The 14,170-nt window shown below is 47.3% G+C and overlaps 1 protein-coding gene across 3 annotated transcripts in view; it reads right to left on the bottom strand.

Moving 5' to 3' along the window:
- The window catches only part of LOC105288137, a 292,115-nt gene that overhangs the window by 131,051 nt on the left and 146,894 nt on the right, over positions 1–14,170 (bottom strand). For all 3 annotated transcript variants that reach the window (XM_011354156.3, XM_011354157.3, XM_026972322.1), the window contains exons 4-5: positions 4,028–4,237; positions 2,403–3,396 (exon numbers count right to left, since the gene is read on the bottom strand). In XM_011354156.3, the coding sequence (XP_011352458.2) occupies positions 2,403–3,396; positions 4,028–4,237 (1,204 nt within the window). The remainder of the gene's footprint in view (positions 1–2,402; positions 3,397–4,027; positions 4,238–14,170) is intronic.

The following is a 14,170-nucleotide window of genomic DNA, read 5'->3' as shown; positions in this document are numbered from 1 at the left end:
CAAGCATTCCTCACTCGACGGTTTTCCTGGTTGCCGTCTGTGCTGTAGAAAAATCACTGGTTCGTTGCCGTATCTCATTAGCACGAATACTCATTGACGAGTTCGTTACTCCGTTCATTCACTGTCGAGGCAGGTCGCTTGCCTCTCCGCTCCGCAAACACAGACATCGCCGGCGTGTGGTCGACGCCGACAGCCGCGAGGAAAGTCAAGGAACGTTCAAATACGTACAGCGGGACTGACAATTGCGAGCGGCAATGCAACGAGTGCGAATACCAATCGCAATAGCAACGCTCTGCGTTCCGCCGGCTTCCGTCTCAGAAGACTGAGAAAAAAATGATTTTCACGGTAATAACGTCCATACGACGTGATGCGTGTTTTGCGCGACTGATTGCTTACTTTCCACATCCGAAATTATGCAGTATCTTTCTGCTTATAATGTTTACTCATCAGACAAATCACAGACTTACACACGTTGTACTAAACGATTTAAATCACGGTCGGAAAACACGAGTTCTACGAACTGGGACGACAGTACCGCGTGCGGTTCTAAACTTTGCAAGTTGTAATTTGCAAACTGCATACATCCCCGGCGAACGGGGAGAAAGAGGCACGGTTGAAGACGCTGACAGCGAAAGAGTTAAAAAAAATACATAGAAAAAAAAGGGAAAGGATAAAAAGGATACTACGCCCGTGGGACGACACAAATTACGCGGTGCTGCGTAAAAAGTCACGCAACAGAACGACGAGTACTGTAAGTCACTTTTACGTCGACACCGCCGACGTGGCGACGTTTCGGATAAAGGGGCCCTTGACTTTGCAAACCTGTCGGCGGCGGTTACCAAAGAGGTGTGCCGAGACGAGCGTGGGAGGATGCGAAAGGAGATCGGCGGCCCCGGGAAGAGCCGCGAGACTTAAAGTCTGGTCCAGCCTGGTCCGGCCGGGCCTGCATTCGCGACGAGTGATTCGTTTGGCGAGTTCCGCGACGAAAGATCGAGTGACAAGCGAACGTGCCGACAATTTGCATACTCGTCCGTTACAATTACGCTCGCATCGCCGCGGTGTGAGAGTCATCGCTCGTTAACGATGCCCTCGGGCGAACGGATTAAACCGGGATTATGACACATGATTCGAAAATTTACAAGACGAGAGACGAGCGCTCGAGATAAACTTCTCCCTTCCCGGCTCGACTCCGAAAAACCGCATCGTGCTTTTTGCAACGCTTTGTATGCTCTGCCTTGCTCTTCCAATTTCATGAGTAAAGTCAAACATTTGAAATCTAGTACATGATTTTCGAGACCGAAAGTGTGAATAAATAAAAAGAAATATAAACATGTTCGATTGTGAAAAGACCTATTTAACCTGAAGTACTACCTAAATCTAAAAACCGATCTTGCCAGACGAAGTTTATAATATCATTCACAAGTAAATACAGCTAAGTAAATATGCTTCTGCGAAATTTGTGCGTAATCCGTAAAACGTGGAGTTGCACATGGAATATTTGCGGAGTAAGTCGCGGATTAACCTGGTAGCATCTGCTAAACACATGCGCGGCTTTTCAGTACTTTGTTTAACAGGAAGTATACTTCCGTCATAAACTTTGTCGCAGCCTCGGGTAATAAGGAACGTGTATTCACACGTCGCGCGAGCATGTGCACACCGGAATAGCGCCTCTCTATTCACTTGCACAAAAAATTCACCGGAGTTCCGTCGCGGAATTTTTTACGCGCCAATGTGGATGAGGCGAGCAAGCAACGATTCGGTGCACAAGTAACATTCGGATTTTTCAAGCGCCCGGCATAACATGGAGGACCTGATGTAACATGAAGTAGCCACTTTACAAGGTATATCGCCCACGCTGAGCTTCGGCCAGAATTTCAAGTTCGGCGCGGCCGCGCGCGCGAGTTTACTCGCCGGTAAATCACACGCTCGTGCGTACACGCGCCTGCATAAAGAGGTTCGTCGAGCGCGAGCAGTCGGTCCGCTGGCTTGGCAGAAGTCATTCGCGAGCTTTCATAAACCGCCCTTCCTCGACAGGCGGTCATACCGGAAGTGGGATTCAACGCTGCGGTCTCTCCTATCGCTTTTTGTTTACTACTCGTAAATAAATTTAGCACCATGCCGAGAAGTAGAAATACTCCGTGTATTATGTACAATTCAATTTTCCGTCTTTAAAATTATATTGCAACACTAATAAATTTAAACATTACTTATCGGAAGCGTAATCATTATACTAAATGACTAATGAATTCAATTAAATCAAATTACTATAAAGAAAAAAATCGGAGCACGTTATTTAAACCATTTCCTAGAAATAATTAGAACCAAGCGTTCTATGTGCAACGAGATTTTTGTTCCAGTGTAAAGTCAAATTTATAAAATCGAAATGAATAGTAATTACTCACCGAATCCCATCCGTACTTCTTCCTCATCGTCGCTGTCGATATGCTTAATTCCCGCCACTTCGAAACTCCAGGCGGACTGTTCCTTGCGCGAGGCGGCCACGGCACAGTCGCAGTTATCTTCGCCGGCATCGCAACCGCAATCGTCGCCGGCGCATCTGCATCCCAATAACGGATCGTCCGTGTCTATGTTCCTGCACGCCGGGCAGGGGAACGTCATATCGTCGAGCGAGACCCTCTCGATCTTTCTCTCGACGGTGACGAGCAGATTGCCTATGTATGCCGGCAGGTCCTCGTCGCTGACGTCGTCCGGACCACCCACGTGCCGCAACCTGTCCTCGAGATCCTTCGGCGAATCGCCGGCGGTGGCATTGTCTTGTCGCAGCACGCTCTCTTCGAATTGCAACGGGCTCTTCAGATCCTCCGGCGCGACCGTTCGACTGCGCGTCTCACACCTGCTGCTCTCCTTCCATTTCTCCATCGTGGTGCTGGACACGACCTTGGCGCATCGCTTCACTTTGGTACGGCTCTCGTCGCCGGCCACCGGACTAGAAGAGGAATTCTTGATGTATGCGTGACGCCGACTCGCGCCGCGCTCGAGCTCGTCATCCAGGTCCTCCTTCCAGGCGTTGACACTAGACGCAGACCTGGACTTCATCACCGCCGAGCCGGGCTCGGTGGCCACGCGATCCTCGCGGCACGATTGGTGCTCCAGTCGGTCGATCGATCTGGTTTCCTCGCGACGATGTTCAGCACTTCCGGTTCTGTTAGCTTCGCGCGTCCTCGGGCGCGCGTCCTCGCGTGATCTTCTCCGCGGACGGCCGCTGATCTTCATCGCCGAGGCCGAGGACTGACCGCCGAGGCTCGTGCCAGCCGCACTCGATGAACTCGGTTGACCCTTGTTCGTCAGGTCTCGCCAGTCCATGAATTCGTCCTCACGGTCCCAACCCAGAATCCCCGGAGCCCTCATCGACGTGGCTCGCCAGACTACTGCTATCTGCAAACACGAGTCTCTCAATTTTAACACTCCTCTCAGAAATACGTAACATATCGGATGGTTGATATTGGACATTACAAGAGAAAATTATATTTTCACAAATCACAAAATTTCATTAAAAAAGATTTGATTATGATGAACAATCACGCTGAAGTTTACAACATCCACCACGCTTCTCGTATCTCTATCACGACACAGTCGGAAAGCGGATTCAGTCGATCTACGTATGTGCTACCGCGATAAATCAGCTTGCACGGCACACTTCTAGGAATAACGTTTACACGCATGACGGAGTGTCGCCTCGGCGTTCTCAAAGATACGCCTTTTATTACTCGCGCGGAGGGTGAAGTGAAGGGAACACGCTTAAACGCGTGTCTAATAATGCACGTCCCATTAGGCGGCCGCATCCGCGCGATGACTGTTAATATTTATGCTAAGGACTCGCCGTACGATCACTCAGAAGGAACGCCGAGAATTCCGGCCGGGTATCCGACGGCCGTTAAAACGGAGGTGTCGTTTCCTCACGCCGAGGACCCGGAGAGGACATCATCGCGACGGCGGTTTCTTCGACAATCGACGACGAAGGCGGACAGAGAAGGGTAAGAAAAAGAAAAGAGAAGACGTGACTCACCTCAACAGTATTTCGCTCAGTGGCTTCACCGGCGCCGCTGACCGACGAGGTGGTTGCAGTTGCAATTGCAGTTGCGGCTGCCGCGCTGCGTACGCAGAGGTAACATTCCCCGAGACGTAGCGCGGACGTTTCGAGCTCGCCCAGCTGCAGGATCAACCCGTTGCCACCTAAAGTGAGGGGCCAGCCGTCCGGAACCACCGCTTCGTTCGCCTGTAATCGAATAAATGGATCACGTTGTATTGCACGTTTGATCACTTCGCGGACGTTTTTGTGTAAAATCGTAATTATTCCTGTCGGCGAACCGATGTAATTCATTCAATTAATTGCGCGGTCTCATTTCCTACTTTTTCCGAATATTCTTTGGTAGGAAAATCGCTCTACTCGAATGATAGAAGCGAGAGAGTAAGCTAACAATTAATTGAAGATTTAAACTGAGAAATCTTGTTGAATTAATTGCATGCGAAAGTGGATGGCATTATGACAGAGAGAGGAGCGTATGTTAATAGCGCTGATTACTTCATCAACGCCGTATGGGCACACCCAAAATTGGGCGGACGTGCAGTTAGCCCGGCGATTGTTCTCTCTTGCCTTTCCCTGAAGAGCGCACGCTGATGAGCAGAAATGCGGATGGAATTTAATCGGAGGCGAAGCATTTCGCACGCGACGAAAGAGGGTGCAGGGTATGTCCCGCGCGGAATGTGTTAATGTCGGAGATTGCATCTCGATGTACTTTTGCGCGCAAGGATGTTGCGACATGGATGTTGTGCCAGCGAGTCCGACGTTAGCTACTCGCACAATTAAGTACAACGATACAGTACACCTTGACGCGATTCGAAATAAGAAGAAACTGCATTCATACTTTCCGAGATAAATGAAATGTTCGTTTTCCAAACATTCCACTCATTAACTTAAACAATCGTAGATCGCTTCCGCAAAACAAGCACAACGCATGAAGCTGAGCATGAATAAAGTTTAAGTGTAACAAAACTAAAACTTTTATATTTAAATTATATGCATCGCGTGTAAATAAACGGAGCTAACGAGCGATCATTTCAGAATGTAACATTGTAGCAACCCGCAAATAACACCGTCAATGGCGGCGTTAACTGTCGGCAATATCGAAAGCACGATCACGATGTTACTCCCATAGGGCCACCTCGACACGCCGTAACGTTTAATTTAATATCCGGCCCCACGATTCCGTATCTCCTCATCTTCGAAGGCGCAGAGAGACCGCCGAAGGTGGCGAGGCCCTCTCGAGTACACCTTGCAATAACGCCCACGTTACGTCGGCTCGTCGTGTAGGCAATTAGACGGTAGGATAGCGCAAATAAAGGGTGGCGGGCGAGTGCACATGGCGCGCCGGCATACCTCGCGTAACCGTAATTAAAAGCGAACGTAGCGAACTCGTTCGATCGTTCGCGATTTTCATTATCGGAAGATGAGAGGCGCGCGAGTGCGACTGCATTCCGCAGGGTGAAGATAAAGTCGATTGAGAGATACTCCACGACGATTCATCGGTTCGTCGATGCAAGACCAATTAACTCGCGCCAAGGAGGAGCAGGAATGCACGTAATTTCGCGAATTTAAAGACATTCTTATTGGGCGTTATAATTATATTGTGTATATTATTATTATTATTATTATTATTATTATAAATTGCTCTTTTTTAATTTAAACTTTTCTAACGTACATATCTCTTTTTCGCAATAATTTATTGCGGGACGAAATGTCACGCGATATATTTGCATGCATTATTATAAAACTTGCAGACAATATCGCATGGAATATGAAAAATGCCAGCAGAACAGGCTGACAGGCGATTCAATCCGGCATTGTGTCGGATAGGAGACCTTAAGTCTAGTCATGGAAACTTCTACACCTGCGTCGATCTCACCGCTTCATTAAAGCGGACATGCACGCGGCGTATGTCGCGTGCCACGTGCCGGCGACTCGTTGCGTGTTCACCGAACTGCAATGTAAGAACGCGAGGCAACAGGAACTGGCCCAGATACCAGATATCCTCGGCCGCAAAGAGGACGAACGAGTGAGAGAGCACGAGTGGGTTTACTGCAGTTAGGGCCAAGAGTTCCCCGAAGACAAATAACGAGATACGGGAGAGTAAATCGGGCCGCGCTCTGACGGATCGCGTGAAATAAACTTTCGTCACGATCCGTTCGCATATCCGGACGTCACGCGACAGATCACGAAGCAGGTTTACACTAGCAAACCCGTCATCTCCCGTCTTCACGGTGTTGGTGAACACCCGCATTCCGGTCGCGCGTTTATCCAAGCGAACGTTCCCGACGAAATTATCAAAATCACCTGGTCGTACAGCAGATTAAGACCAACCGAGATAGCGGCGGAAAATGAAGAAAATCGAGGAGGCACAACCTCGCCATGAGGAGAAAGTGCGATATCGCGAAATTTCATCAGGCGTCCGATGCCACATTGTCGGCGATCTAAGACCGATTATGAACGCGACGACGACAACGGGAAAGGAGGCACGAAGTTCGACTTGATGATGATGACGACAACGACGGCGACGAAGACGACGACGACAGGGAGGACGATGACAGAACGGACGTTTATGATGCGCGCGAAAAGAAGCGGGGGACCTCTTGCCTGTCAACCGGATGTCTCATTAGCGGCGTAAACGGCCGAGCTGGAGATGTATCTCATGCCGAAACCAAGCGGCTTTCACTGCGTGATTTACCGACGTACGTGCGTGCATACAGCTTCCCTCCTTCGATTTACGTGAATGCCGCCTGCGCCTACGTCGCACGCGGAAATCACGCGTTTTACGCGTGTGCAGCATGTTTTCAATGATCGGCGCAAAACGGGAGATCCCGACAGCGTCCGAGAGCGAGAGTCGGCGTAAATCAGAGCTTATCGCCATGGAATTCGCATTAGGCCGTTAAGTGCGAACGCTGATACGTTAAATTTCATCGCTCTCGTTAGTGCACGCGGCTAGGAGAGTTTATCGGTCGCCCTCGCGCCGCATCGCCGCGTAATAATTTTAGCTTTATCGGCGATTTTTCGCGACGCGATCGCGCCGCTCCGTTACGCGCGACTAGTACAATCCACATTGGTACTGGCCACGACTAGTTTGAAAGGTACACTAAGAGACACTCAAACAAATTGGCATCGCCTTTTTTCCCCTGGTTGCCGGTAAACACTCCACGCAAAGGAGATACATAAATCACGCGCGCACTTTCCCCTTTTACAAAAAGAAATCACAAATAAATTTGGGAAAATAAAAATCCCCTGTCGCTTATGCATTGAAGTCCAAAATTTATTGAATCAGATACACTCGAGAAACTTTATTTAAGCGATTAGAAAGATCTCGCGATTAACAAACAGCTTATGTGACCGTGCGATAAAGCAATAATTACAAAGTTGTAGAAACCTGAAGTCTACAAGTGTGTGAATTACTGCATTTCTGTGTCGCTCACACATCGTATCATGAGCGGTATTACAAGCGGCATCATCCGCGGACATTATTAGCCGGCTAACACGGTCGCGCGGCGAGAGCGGCGCGTAAGTACACGTTCTCCCTGAGCTTGATATCCGCGTGATCTGAAGAAAGAATTCGTAATAGACGATCAAACGAGGCAGAGAAAGGCAGGGAGGAGGGAGCGTACGCGGGGGACTGTACCGGATGCTGTCAAAGTGACAGACGCGTGCACGCGACTGACGAGGTTCATTAATCGTCGAGTGTACCGCACGACGGTCGACACATCGACACGCGTACATCAACGTGATCCACACGAGCGCATATACGCGCTCGCGCGCATCGAGCACATGCGCGGCGGAAGTGTACCCCAAGATGTCGGGTACACCGAGACACATCTCTCGCGCGGCGCGGCCCGATCTGATGAAAGTCCAACGAAGACCGATTGCGATCTCGCTGTCGCGCACACGCGAGAGAAGGAATGATCGGGAGAATGAACGAAAGAGGACGAAGGAGAGAAAACGATTCGCATACTTGTTCGCGCAGAGTACAAGCTGAAAAACGTGCACGCGCCCCGCCGATCGCTCGTGGTATGCATGCGACGCGCGCGCGAGATCAAATTAATCGACATGACATCGTTACTTCTCGCGGAGACGTTTTGGGAATTTTCTTTTCACCCGGCGTGGCCGCCAAGGCCACCTCACAGTTCGCTCGCGGGGAAAATAAGTCCGCGTGAGATCGTCCTCGACGCGAAAAAATATAACGGTCCAGCACGCCGGCTGACAGGGAAGAGAGAGCGAGCGAGTGGAAGTTACAGCATGTATCGGATTACCGACGCGGTGCGAATTGTGATTCACGTAAATTTGCGTGACGGCTCGTGCCTGACATGCACGCGCATATTTTTCGGGAGCGTTGATAGCGCGGCTAATTGGACGAAGAAAATTACGCAGACTCGTTGGGAGGACTCGTAAAAAGCTCCAGCGGAGGCACGATTTGTCGAACGTATGCGGAGAACTTAACATGGAAGCGTATTGCGTGATGGATATATTATATCTAAAATATCTATTCACGCCTCTTGCTATATGTATATGTATATAAACGACGTGCTTCATTTAGAGTGTGTGTGAAGCTGGCGTATCATTTCGCGGAAAATCATTAATTATTGAGAATTCTGGCTCCCTTTTTAATAGTTCTAGAGTTCCTGATAGGTTAAACACATAGTTCTGGCCATTAAAGCGAAAAAATCGCATAGTGCAAAGTGAGACGCCAACTTCACGCAGCGTCTCACTTTGTCCTGCGACAGTTTCCGCCATAATTCCGGCTAGATTTTAAAAGATCTACAGTTCTACATGAGTTCTAGAAAGAGTTCTAGCGAAAAAAATTTTTTTCATCTTTTTATAATTATTAAAGCTAAAAAATGTTTAAGGGAATGACGACTGGTTAATTTCAGAGAGTTCTGTGCTTTATGAAATATTTCTCGTGTAGTTCTGAACATATTTAACCATTTTCCAAAGAGTTCTGAATGCAAACATTAACAATTATTTAATAAAAAATTTTTATCGTCCGAGAAAGACGTATCTACGGAGATATATGTGAGACGCTGGTCGATTTTCGAGAGTTCTGCTTATTCTAAAACAGTTCTCGTATAGTTCCGGACGTGTACAATGCCTTTCCAAAGAGTTCTGATAGGAACAACGATTAGAAAATTTTTTTAAAAGTTATTTCGCCCAAAGAGTGGACGTTTTCGACTTTACCAGTGAGACGCTGGTCGATTATCGAGAGTTCTGCTTATTTAACATTTGTTTTCGACATTACATGCTTAAAATTCTATAAAAAAAAAAATTAAAAAATATTCGCCAAAGAGTGGACGTTTTCGACTTTACCAGTGAGACGCTGGTCGATTATCGAGAGTTCTGCTTAGTCTAACACAGTTCTCGTATAGTTCCGGACATGTACAATGCCTTTCCAAAGAGTTCTGACAGGAACAACGATTAGGAAATTTTTTAAAAAATTATTTCACCCGAAGAGTGGACGTTTTCGACTTTACCAGTGAGACGCTGGCCGAAATGTTGGAGTTCTGGCTTTCCTAAAATACTTTTCGTATAGTTCCACACGTAATTATGAATTTCCTAAAGAGTGCTATGCGCCAGCGACATTGTACAATTTAAAAAAAAAGTAAAACTACTCGAAAAGTGCATTTTAAGACAGAAAAGGGTGAGACGCTGGCCGAAATGTCGGAGTTCTGGCTTTCCTAAAATATTTTTCGTATAGTTCCGAAGGTGCTTATGAATTTCCTAAAGAGTTCTATGCACCAGCGACATTGTATAATTTAAAAAAAGTTAAAACTGCTCGAAAACTGCATTTTAAGACAGAAAAGGGTGAGACGCTTGCCGAACTATCGGAGTTCTGGATTCCTAAAATATTTTTCGTATAGTTCCGAAGGTACTTATGAATTTCCTAAAGAGTTCTATGCACCTCTCATACATAGCACTCTGTAGAAAAATCATAAGTACGTGCGGAACTATAAAAGTATTTTAGGAAAGCCAGAACTCCGACATTTCGGCCAGCGTTTCACTGGTAAAGTCGAAAACGTCTACTCTTCGGGTGAAATAATTTTTTAAAAATTTCTCTAATCGTTGTTCCTGTCAGAACTCTTTGGAAAGGCATTGTACACGTCCCGAACTATACGAGAACTGTTTTAGAATAAGCAGAACTCTCGAAAATCGACCAGCGTCTCACATATATCTCCGTAGATACGTCTTTCTCGGACGATAAAAATTTTTTATTAAATAATTGTTAATGTTTGCATTCAGAACTCTTTGGAATACGCTTAAATACGTTCAGAACTATACGAGAAATATTTCATAAAGCACAGAACTCTCTGAAATTAACCAGTCGTCATTCCCTTAAACATTTTTTAGCTTTAATAATTATAAAAAATGAAAAAAATGTTTTTCGCTAGAACTCTTTCTAGAACTCATGTAGAACTGTAGATCTTTTAAAATCTAGCCGGAATTATGGCGGAAACTGTCGCAGGACAAAGTGAGACGCTGCGTGAAGTTGGCGTTTCACTTTGCACTATGCGCTTTTTCGCTTTAATGGCCAGAACTATGTGTTTAACCTATAAGGAACTCTAGAAATATTAAAAAGGGAGCCAGAATTCTCAATAATTAATGATTTTCCGCGAAATGATACGCCAGCTTCACACACACTCATTTAGATTCTTAAAAATATCCATCACTCTAAGCGATGTATTTATGCTGCTGTGTGCTGTATTTAATTATTGCTTTCACTACTACAATAACAATGCAAATTTTTCAAGGCAAGATCGAGACTATATTATAATATTAATATTTTTTTTATAATATTCTTAGCAGCGATTATTTTGTACGGTCATTATAAATACCACCTTATCCCCGCGGTTTCGCGTAAAGTATTTTAAATTTCCCAGACCTGAACAACCTAAAATATATTCCCGAAGGATGCGATACATCATCTGGCAGACGCGCCCCGAGATCTCGAATATGGCGACGAATGTATGCACGAGGACGGCATGTAGAACACGATGGGGCTCTCTCCGGCCAGTAACGCGGCGTGAACACACAGGCGTGCACAGGCGGATTCCCTCTTCGCGCACGACGCGGCACGGGTCGTTTAAAATGCAGATTAGCCCCTAGATCGGCGTCCTTTTAGCGCGAGTCGCCGACCGGCGTCGACGTGGCAGCGGTAACGATCAACACTCCGAAAGAGCATCGAACATAGACAGGCGGACAGACGAACAGAGAGCTGGACAGACGAAGTGAAATTTATTATACTCCAGAAAAGAAAATCCCATGGAACAAATGGCGATGTGAATACTTATATAGCAATGAATAATGCGCATAATGTAAAAATTATAATAAAAGAATATTTCTTCTTTCTTGTCTGCCACGCGCATCCCTCTTGTCCTTTTCCTTCTCGCTTTCTTGAAAATTTCCGTGAAACGCGCGTTTCTCCACGCGCTACCATTTAACAATGCGGGATCTCGAGGAAAACGCAAAAACGAGCCGTAGCAGAAAGAAGAAGACCCGCCATCTCATTCGCGTCTTGTCTGTCAAGGCATCTCGTCTGACGAGGTCGACTCCGTCAGAAGTTGATCTCTCGCGCGGCAATAGACGGTGTCGGGAAGGCCCCCGAGATACGGTCTCTCTCAATCTCTCTTTCGCAATATCTCGCGTGAACGAGCTCTCTCCTCTTCTTCTTTCTGTTCTTTTTTCTCCGCGTTATTATCTAGGTAAATTCAATTTTACGCTGACGCTGGAATCTTTAACGCGGCGATTTTCAGTAATGGTGTATCGAGCAATTATGCATCCGGTATTAAAATCACGCATGCGCGTATTTCATTTTCACGAAATACGTGGCAATCGCTTTGCTTTAATGAAACGGCTGGACACGTCTTCAGTTGCCGTTAACCGCAGATTCTCATTTGTATACGCGTATTTCATCCCCGCGCGAGATATTACCCAGGGGATAATAAATAAAAAGGTCTGAGTCTCTCCGCTGTCCGATTGTCCGCCTGGATATCTTCCTTCTGCGGCGCGACTTCCGCAAGGGAATTACGGGATCAATGCGCACGTTTACTGCGTGGAAGCCAAAGGTCCTCCGCGTCCTCTGGCTGCGATTGGCCTATGACCGGCGACAATAGAAAGCTGGATATGCTCGTAAACCCGATGGCTTTTGAAAACGTCACTCGGGAAGAATCATGGAAATAGCGGACGCGTTGAGGAAGCATCTACCCAGCGAAAAGGTTCCTTGAACCTTGCTAGTTGGCGGTCGCTTTCCTCCAAGATCATCCTTTCACATGTGTCACGTCGCAATCACCTGCGCGCAACGAGTCATCGCATCTTTGCCATTCGTGAGCAGCAAACTCCCGCAACTGTTGTGCCACAAGCGTCGCCCACCTGGATGGCAATACACCGAGGTCGATGTTACGGTATTGGCCCCTGACGATCGGACCAACTGGCAGTGTGATTTCCCGTCCGAAGACAAATACGTCGCCAGGCGATAAGAAGAGAAGAACGGGACGAGTTTCACTCGTCCGCATCACCAGTTAAAGATTTAAAATCTCTACTGGAGAAACCACTCGTGAGTATAAACTCATAGTTGAAATTTGATATCCGTGAAAAGTGGAAATTAATAAGGCTTTGTCAATTCACGGCCTAAGAGCGTACACCTAAGAGGAGAAGGAGGGAGAAACGTTCACACGGCAAGTACAGGCCTCCGTAATGAGAAGGACGGATTAATAGCCGCATGCGTGAAATATGTACGCGGAATAATCGACGCAACGTGCGCCTAGCATCTCTTGATGACAGGCAACTCTATCGAATTGGGACGCGAGCAAAGATCGAGAGGCGGTACTTCGCGACGTTTATCTCCGCGCAGCTGCATTGTGACGTCGCATCTCGACCGGGCGTATCGCCTGTCGATGTTACACGCCGTGGATTCTTTCCGGCTTCTATCGCAACCTGCCATTATCTGATGTGACATTTCATGAAAATGTGACGGCGGCCGTTTGTTACTACACGGGCTATCCGTGAACGTCGCGTCGTGCCGGCAGGTAATTATCGGTCTCACGGTGTAATTATCGCAATTGTTATCCGATCTCGGGGCGAGGCCAAGAAGGTCAGAACTGGAGAAGCCCGAACGAGACTGGCAACGTCGATTCAACCTCCCTGATCTTGTTCGTCTCGTTCCTATTGTAAAAGTACGCCTAGTTAACAAGTGGAAAATGTAGGACGGCACGAGAAGGAGAAACGCAAAAAGCGAACTAAAGCGATCGCTTCAGCAAAACAATGGAATTAATCCGAGGCATTTGTTAAGTATCCGTTCCTTATCTATTTAGTTTCACTTTAATTGCAAAATATACTGTGCAACGCGCGAATCACTTTGCCAGAACTGTTTTCATTATTCCGCCTTTAGAAGACCCTCCTGCGCGGAAAACATCTTTGTCGCGAAATACAGTATCCGCGTTACGAAAGAATTAAGCGCGAAATACGCAAAATCGAGGCGACACGGCGAGGCTTATCGACTCCGTCTACTTCCAGGGACGTCACACACTGCGTCTCGCAGATCGGAGATTACGCGGCTAAATATAGCGCACGGTAATAAAGTACATCGTTTAATTAGCTAACCGTCAATCATTTCCTTATCGACATGCTTTGTTGGCGTAGCACGAGACGCTGTTGGCCTCCCTACCGGAGGAAAACGCATCCTGTCTCTGATTGCTAACAGCCCTTGCATGCTCCGTACGGCTCCGACGTTAACGTTAACGTGGCGTTCACCTCGATCACATCGTTCCCTCGTGAGGAAACCGCGACCGCAAAGTTACGCATCGAACGAAAGATTAACGTACGCTCGCGCGAATCTCTTGAATTCGCACGCGCGACGACACCGCACAACACAAGCACAACACCGTACGCGATTCCTCCTGCGATAATTCATCGCGGGAATAAGAAATAAACGACGGGCAAGGTAGCGTCTCTATCCATTTGCTGGTTCAATGAGTTAGCGTCAGAAGACCTCCCCGGAATCGCCGGAGGGGTGCATCGGGCAGTCATATCTTTTAGGAGTACGCGTCCCCGTATTCGCGCATAGTAATTATGGTAATGTCGCGTGTGTTGCGATTACAGGGACGCGTGACGGCGAAATTA

Source organism: Ooceraea biroi, chromosome 1, assembly GCF_003672135.1.
Source record: "Ooceraea biroi isolate clonal line C1 chromosome 1, Obir_v5.4, whole genome shotgun sequence".
Lineage (NCBI taxonomy): Eukaryota > Metazoa > Arthropoda > Insecta > Hymenoptera > Formicidae > Ooceraea > Ooceraea biroi.
The sequence above is the reverse complement of the archived record's forward strand: the minus strand, read 5'-3'. Positions and strand labels throughout refer to the sequence as shown.